At 45.7% G+C, this 8449-nt stretch overlaps 1 protein-coding gene across 1 annotated transcript; it reads right to left on the bottom strand.

Moving 5' to 3' along the window:
* Nucleotides 1-7338: 7338 nt before the first annotated feature.
* LOC101576957 (WD repeat-containing protein 61-like) lies at nt 7339-8142 on the bottom strand. The gene is made up of 2 exons (XM_023708776.1): nt 8104-8142; nt 7339-7824 (listed from the first exon to the last, which is right to left on the bottom strand). Exons 1-2 carry the CDS (start codon nt 8140-8142, stop codon nt 7339-7341), a joined length of 525 nt encoding a protein of 174 aa, XP_023564544.1.
* Nucleotides 8143-8449: the final 307 nt, after the last annotated feature.

The raw sequence follows: 8449 nt of genomic DNA, 5'->3' as shown, positions 1-8449 counted from the left end.
TAAATAAGCAAATTAGGAATGTCTATTCTTATTTATAGACAAAGGAACAGAAAGGTCCAGAAAGGCTTGCCCACAGTCACGTGGCTGGTATTCAGCAGAACTAGGACTACAGTCTCGGCCTTTTGACCCCTACCCATGATTTTCTGATGAGCACACAGCTTTTTCTGCTTCTGTAGGTTGTGTCAACGGAATCTAAGAATGAACCCCGATAGTAACATGTTCTCTAGATGATGTTATGAAACACATTTCTTTCTCAGTCTTTCAGGCTTGACTGTGTCCCACTACCCAATGATCATGGTTTCCTGTGCATTTTTCTCAGGAAGTAAACCTTCTGGGTCAATGACCAGGAAAATGATTGGGTCTCATAGCAGAAGCAGCAGCTTCAGTGGGACGCAGTTGACTTCTGAGCTCAAAATTCAAGACCAAAGTCAAACAAGCTCCCAGTCCCCTTTCAGACCCTACTGTGACCCCCTCCTTCACTTGCAGTTTTGGGTGCTGAGTCAGACTGCTGGCCACGTTCCATGTACATTCTTGTCCCTGTCCCTCTGAACATGCTGCACTGCCAAAAAAGAAATAAGAGAATAAGCTCCACAGATACCTTTGGCTGTACCTTAGTTTCCTCAACCTTAAAACAGGGGAAAAAATAAGAGTTACTATCTAGTAAGAGTGTTTTGACAGATAAAAAATTAATATTCTCCATATATAGTGCTTAAAACAACAGGACACATAAGAAATTCTCAGTAACATTTGCAATGAAGTTATCTTCAGAACTACTGTGGCTGAAAACCTTTACTTGCCTCCTCATCTTTGACTTTTCTCTAGTAATGAAGATGACAGCAAGAGTAGTAATCGGCTGAGCATTTTCTGCATACCAGGTAGAGTGCTAAGCTCCTTTACATGGATGATAGCAATTAAGTGAACCTCACAATTACTGTAAAAAGTAGAAATTCATTACACTCATTTAACAGATGGGGAAATACTCTCAGAAAGGTGAAGGCATTCACCCGGGCTCACACTGCTCCATGTGGCTCTAGACAGCAGGATACAAATTGAGGCCATTTTCTCCCCAGCAGTCCCTCCCTAACTGCAGCCATCTGGGCAGTTCCTGGAAATCTTCCCCCTGAAGCCTCAAAAGCCTCACTCGTATGTGCCGTTCCACAGCAGGCCCTGGCCTCAGAGGAGCGGCAGTGTACAACACCCATCCCTTTGGCTCTCATCAAAACAACCTCGCCAGATCCACAGCTCCCACGTGATGTCTCAAATCAGTTTGTAAAGTGTGTTTACTTCGCTAATTTATTCAAGATACCTATGCCCACCTGAGCTTCAGCTGTGTTATACTGGGATGAAAGCCACACACGGAAAACTAATGAGTGTGTGACAACAACTATGACTGAGGCGAATCCTAACAACCTGGCCACGTGTCCAGGAAACTTACCAGTGAGGACAGACTTTGGGGATATGCGCCAAACTTCTGTCTTCTCAATGAATAGCTGATGGAAAGACTTTTAAGGTCATGATTAAGGTCATGAGGGAGGACCGTGGATGTAGCTCAGGAGTACAGAGCCTGCCTGGCAAGCCAAGATCCTGAGTTTGATTCCTGGTACCAAAATAAATAAATATAGTTATTAAAGAAAGCCAAAGGGAGTTTTCAGTCAGCAATTCTGTGACAAGGTTTTATAAATAATTTTAACTGGGGCTGGTGAGATGGCTCAGTGGTCTAAAGCACCTACTTAGAACAAGCTTAAGCTAAGCAAAGCACAGGGACCGGGGTTCAATCCCCCAGCACCACATGCCAGCCAGCCCCGCCCCCTGGCGGGCTGAGCTGGCCCCCCCACACACACACACAATAAATAAATAAATGTTAAAAATTAATTATAATAATTTTAACCTCAAGCTCCTTGATGCTGCTTATTTATGAAGACTGGGTTGAAATCTAGCGAAGCATTAACTTGTGCTTCTGATTACTATTTTGTTTCTGAGACTAACTAGGCAACCATTTCCTCAACCAGACCATTTGAAAGTGCAGAGAGACTGCGAGGTTGGAAAAGTAGGTATTATCATGAGTGCAACTTATTTCAAACCAGGGACATTAGCTAAGGGATAGTGAATGGGTAATGGAAACCAAGGGGTGAGACAGTTTTAGGCAATGTGCAGAGCCAGGGTCATATCGTGACTTCCTAAATCTCTAGCTGCATATCTTGGGAAAAAATACTTATTTATTTGTGTGTGTGTGTGTGTGTGTGTGTGTGTGTGCGTGCGCATGCGTGCGTGGCCAGCTCAGCCCACCAGGGGGCGGGGCTGGCTGGCATGTGGTGCTGGGGGATTGAACCGCAGTCCCTGTGCTTTGCTAAGCTTGTTCTAAGTGGGTGCTTTAGAGCCATCTCACCAGCCCGGGAAAAAATATTTAATCTGAGCCTCATTTTCTTCTTCCCTGTAAAATGAAATCTATATAATCTCCCTCAGAGATTCTCAGAGTTTTCCCTGGGCCAGCAGAAATGGGAACTTGATAGAAATACAAATGTTGAAACCATCCTGCAGAGCCCTCCGGTGGGGTGGCTCAGTCATCCGTGTGCAAGATCCGCAGCCACTAAAGTTTGAGAGCCATCGGTCTACATGTGCTGCGGAAGGATTTCAGCCTTGATTGGGCCTTGTCATCCTCTGCATAACCTTTTGAGAAGCTGATGCTGTTGTGCCAGCCCCAGAAGTTTTGGCATAATGAGTATGAGGCCTCAGGTTTTTAAGCCATAGCTGCACAGAACACTGGCACTGCTGCTCGGGATGGCCCCCTAAACATGAACTGGAGGCCAAAGTCCCTGTTGCACAGGGCTGTCGTGAAGAGTAACTGCTTTAATTTAGCACATCGCGGTCAATCAGCACACTACCTTGCGCAGAACAGACACTCGCTGGTAAATGTAAGCCTTTTTCAACAGACACTACCTTGATTCCACACTGTGTTCATTAAAATTCTAGGTCAGAAGGACATTCAGCAAAACATTAACAGTGGGGGTTTCTCTGAGAGGTAGGCTTATGAATGATTTTTAAATTTTCTTTTTTATACTTTTATGAGGTTTTCCAAATGCATTTCATTTATAATCACAAATATAAGTAAAACTAAATTTTAATAAGGAAAAATCTTTTTTTTCCCCCCTGAGGCTCTTACCTTATAATTAACCTGTCTAAGTCAATTAAATCAATTGGGAAATCACATTATTTTCATTTTTTAGATATCAAAAACATAGAATGCACTGAATTTATACTGAATTCCACTAATGGGGCTGCAGAGACAGCTCAGCAGATTAAACGCCTACTTAGTCTGCTTAGGCAAGCACAAGTCCTGGGGTTTGATCCCTGGTGCCACATGCCAGGCTAGCCCCGCTCCCAGGCGCACTGAGCTGGCCACCGAGACTGGGCGTGATGGCTCATGCCTGTAATCTCAGTGCTGGGGAAGCTGAGACAGCAGGATCACTAGGAGTCTGAGCTGCATAGTGAGACCCTGTACCAAATGCATAAATAAAATGAATTCCACTAATGATTAGGTAAGAAAGAAACTAAATCTCCTCTCTGGAACGTCTGTCCTATTGCTCAGGAGAACAGAATTCTCCACAAAATGCACCGAAGGCCTCAGAGCTGAAGCTGTCTGGGGCTACTCACTTCCTCAGACCTACATCAGCACTAGCTCACCTTCTCTGTAAAACAGTCCCAGCAACTGCTTTCACATATCCGGGCCTGGTCATGACACAGCAGGGGGCACTGCCTTGCAAATTGTGGTGTCATGGAAAAAGGAACAGCCAAAATGTCTGATTCGGGCAGTATACTATGCATGAGGCACAGGGCTCAGTGTTTTACGAGGATTTCCAAAATGAGGGTGGATTAGAGTGGTGGTTCAGGAACTTTAGAGCCCATCAGTCACCTGGAAGGCTTGTTAGACACAGACTGCAAAGCCTCAGCCCGAGTTTCTCAGCCGGGAGATCTTGGAGATGGGGCCTGAGAATTTGCCAGTTTCCTAGTGAGGTGGTAGCTCAACCACAATTTTGAGGCCACTGGATCAGATCATCCAGGGAGCACCTGCCAGTTCTGATGTCCTGCTTGAGTTCAAGCCTCAGTTCTCATTCTTCGGCCCCCTGCAGTGAAACTTAGAACTAAACCCAGACCTCCGAGCGGCCTCCTTACCATAATCCACCATGACCACCACTTGCTCCAAATGGGCGGCTTATCTCTTTTATTTTCTTTAATCATTTATTTATTTATTTATTTGGTACAGGGTCTCCATAGGCAGCTCAGACTCTCAGACTCATAATGATCCTCCTGCTTCAGCCTCCCGAGTGCTGGGATTACAGGCATGTAATCAAACCCAGGTCCTTGCACTGGCCAGGCAGATGCTTAGACAGCCAAACTATCTCCCCAGTCCTGGGCAGCTTCTCTCTTAACGGTGAACTCAGCCAATCCAGCTGTGGAGAAGGCACACGAACACTGACCAAGTCCTAGCCCCTCAAATACGTAACCGTTCTCTTAAAAATACATTTGAGGTCGTTAGAAGCAAGGTCCACAGTAAAACGCGGACACAGCTCCACTGCCCGTAAAGCACCCTAGCTCTCTTCCTTGTGTCCCTTCCCACCACACAATGGCTGATACTGTATCTCAAAGCCTTTTCCTGCTACCGCCAACAGAGGGCCTGGCCTGCTTTGAGAAGAAAAGAAAGCAGATATTGAAATGCACGAGGACCTAGCAATGCTTTGAAATTCACAAAGCTCTACCACACCCATTCTCTCATTAGGGCTTCGTAATCTTGCTCCGAGGTAGGTATTATTATTCTGTTTTATAGCTGAGGAAACAAAGGCTCAAATAGGCTTAGTGATTCCGGCAAAGCCTATAGGAAATGGGAAATAGAATGGACAACTGGAACCCAGGTCTCCTGCTGCCCAGCTGAGATATGTTTCCACAGCCTCATCATCCAAATTATGGGATAATTCACATTAAAATTTCTCTTCCTCACTCTCCTCTTCCTTAGCATATTAGCAAGAATGAATCACTATGGGCAAGTAAATGGGGGAACTCTAATTGCAGGTCTCTGAATGGAGATGTGTAATTACGTAGCTCCATATGTGAGTCATCAACCAGTTTTGATCGTTGACAATTCTCTTTAAGGAATTATTTTCCATGAAAAATTAAAGTAATATATTTTTAAAATCTGCCCTGGAATGCTTTGTTTTCACTCAAATAAAGAGATGACTGTTTCTTATGAGTGTCATGATTTCTAGGCAATTGGTCTGTCAGCCAACCATGTATTCCCGGAAGGCCAATCACGATTAGGTCTGAAACAGCAGAGCTTTATCTGGAAACGACGTACATCTTTTGGACAAAGCAAAGTAACAAAAACTTCTCTACAATAGGAGCAACCGTTCTTTGAAAACTCTAAACCTTTCCCCTTGAACTTCCTTGGGGCAGGAATCTCTGTTAAATAACCCTCAAATAATGTTGATTTTGCTGCGTCCCCCAGTGTTGCTTAGACTGAGGAATGAATTTAGTATTCATAGAAACCAGGTGTGAGCTTAGGTTCAGACTGGCTCCCAAGGGCAATGGCAAGCCACAGAAGCCGGCTGGAACAAAATGCGAGTCTGCTCAAGATGCGGGAGTGGGCTAACCTCCAGCTCCTTCTTCCAGGTCGCATGAGGAGCTGTTTTGACCATTACTGAGACTTCCTTCCATTTTCTACTTTTCCAGATAACCATATGCATATTGCTCAAAGAAGTTCTTTTCTTTCTTTCTTTTTTTAAAAGACAGGTTCTTACTATGTAGCCCAGGCTGGCCTCAAACTCACAGTGATCTTCCAGCCTCAGCTTCCTGAGTGCTGGGATTATTAGGCATGGGCCACCATGCCCCGCTAGAGGTAAATGTCTCGTTAGAATAACACAGCTTGTAAATAATACAGCCAAGCTTCAAACCCAAGTAGAATCTCTTTCATTAACTTAAGCAGTAAGTACTGATTAAAAGGCAGACGGATGATGGATAGAATAGAATGATCCTTGAGAGCGCAGTGAGAAAATGGGCAAGAGGCGTGGCTCCAAGGTAGGAAGAGTTAGCGCATCTTGCAAGGCTTCCGAAAGCCTTTGCAGGGGTATGACCACAGCCACGCTTCCTTCTACTAAAGCCGCTCTGCATCTAGGCAGAACTTCCGCTGGCTGGCTCAGAAAGCAGCTGGCCGGGCTTTACCCTTCCCACCCCTTCCGACCCTTCCTCAGAGGGGGCTTGCCCCTTCGCAGCCCAGGTGGGGCTTCCTGACCTGGAAAGAAAGCTCTGCGCGTGGCAGAACACAGTACGAGGAGAGCCGGCTTATTCTTCTGCACCGCAGCTCACTGTAGAGCAATCACTCCTAATGGTACCCTGCAAAGTGGTAATTTACCAGAGTACTAATTAGTACCTGGTCCTTGAAGAGTTAACTCACTTCCCTCCAGAGGTGTCTGACTCACTTCTAGCTAGGAGTGCGTAAAGTGATGTGTCCGGGCCACAGCCTAAGCTGTTCACCCCCTCTGTTCTTGAATGTGCGGTAAGGAAGCACAACGTCGGAGGGCAGGAGGGCTGCGTTCGAGTGCTGCTTCTGCTACTGTAACAAATCCTTTCTTTTCCTGTGTCTCTGCCCAAATTTGAAATAAAGTCCTGAGGACTTTCTGACAGTCTAAGACTCTAATAGCTCTTTGTTCTTTTAAGGTCATAAATTACTTTGAGAACTTATGCTAAGTGACTGGCTCCTCCACAAAGCTGGGCCAAAAGTTTCATAAAATTTGTGGAGATCCTGATGTAGGATTCTTGATCCAGTATGGCCTGTGAAGTCTCAATAGGGGGCTGGTGAGATGGCTCAGTGGTCTAAAGCACCTACTTAGAGCAAGCTAAGCTAAGCTAAGCAAAACACAGGGACCACGGTTCAATCCCCCAGCACCACATGCCAGCCAGCCCCGCCCCCTGGTGGGCTGAACTGGGCACACACACACTAAATAAATAAATAAATATTTAAAAAAAAAAAAAAGTCTCAATAGGAAAGGATTAAACTTTTTTTTTCTTTGCATTGAGTTCTTTATTGAAGTGTGAACAGCATTTCTATTAAAACAGGAAATCTTTATACTATGTCTACAAAATTTGAGTCTCTGCTACAATATGTGCTCAAGTTCTTCATTTAAATGCACATGAAGGGAAAGGAGTATCCCGGCAATCTGTACATCCTCTCCACAGCGTCTGCCTTGTAGGTGCTGATATCTAAACTGGACAATCATAGACATGAATTTCCTGGTCTCCTCCAACAGACACAATTTTTGAGCCGTTTCCATTGTATTTTACTCCCCAGACCTAATCCTGGTTATCAAAGAAGATATGAACACAAGTCCTTGTTCCAACATCCCAGACTTTCACACTTTTGTCAGATAAATGGGAGATTAAGTGAGTGTCATCAGGACAGAAGGCAACACTCAGCACCCAGGAGGCGTGGCCGCTCAACGTCCTGGCCAGCTTGGCGTGCTGTACATCACAGATCTTGATGTAGCCATCATCTGATGCAGCGACAAGGAGCTGAGAGTCTGGAGAAAAGGTCAAGGAGAGGATGGGTATGGCGTGGGCTTCCAGCATATGCAGAAGTTTCCCTGTTGCAGTATCAAAAATGTTGATGATTCCATCTATGGCTCCACTGGCCGGGTACTTCCCCTCACCACTACAGGTAATACTGAGAATGAACTTTCCTCTTGCGTCCAAAGAATATGCTTTCTTTCCACTTTCCACATGAGTTCCTGTGACCAGATCCTGGGAATTTGGAGAAAAGGCCAAAATCCAGGCATCCACAGGTCCTGCATCTGTAGACTTTATCTGTTTGCCATTTTCCAAGTCCCAGAGACAAACGCGGGCATCCAGAGAGCTGGATGCAGCAATGGGCAGCGTGTGGCTAATGTGCACAAATGCCACCCCTAGTTGGTGGCCATCCAGGCTCTACTGCAGATCCAGCCTCTCATCAGACCATTTCCAGACCATCACTAGGTCACCCAGGGATCCTGTGACCACCGTTTCAGAGTTTTCCTTCCTGTTTGTCCCCCAGGTGACCAACCAAATAGCATCATCGTGGGCTTGCTCTAGTTTGAAGAGAATATCGTACTGGTTGGTCATGTCCTCAACCAAGAAGAGGGGCTAATGGCCAGAGAGCTTGCTGCACTTCTGGGAAGGATTAAATTTGATCTTTCTCCCCCTCCCCCTCCTCCTCCTCCTCCTCCTCCTCCTTCTCCTTCTCCTTCTCCCGCCCTCTCTCCATCCTACCTTGCTTCCTCCCTCCCTCCCAGGGACTAGTCTCTTACCTTTATTTTTTATTTATTTAGCAGAGCTGAGGGTTGAACTCGGGCCCTTGAGCTTGCCAGGCAAGTGCTTATTCAACTGAGCTATCTCCCCAGCCCCTAGTCTCTTACCTTTAACCCTCACA

Source organism: Octodon degus, unplaced genomic scaffold, assembly GCF_000260255.1.
Source record: "Octodon degus isolate 3935 unplaced genomic scaffold, OctDeg1.0 scaffold00010, whole genome shotgun sequence".
Lineage (NCBI taxonomy): Eukaryota > Metazoa > Chordata > Mammalia > Rodentia > Octodontidae > Octodon > Octodon degus.
The sequence above is the reverse complement of the archived record's forward strand: the minus strand, read 5'-3'. Positions and strand labels throughout refer to the sequence as shown.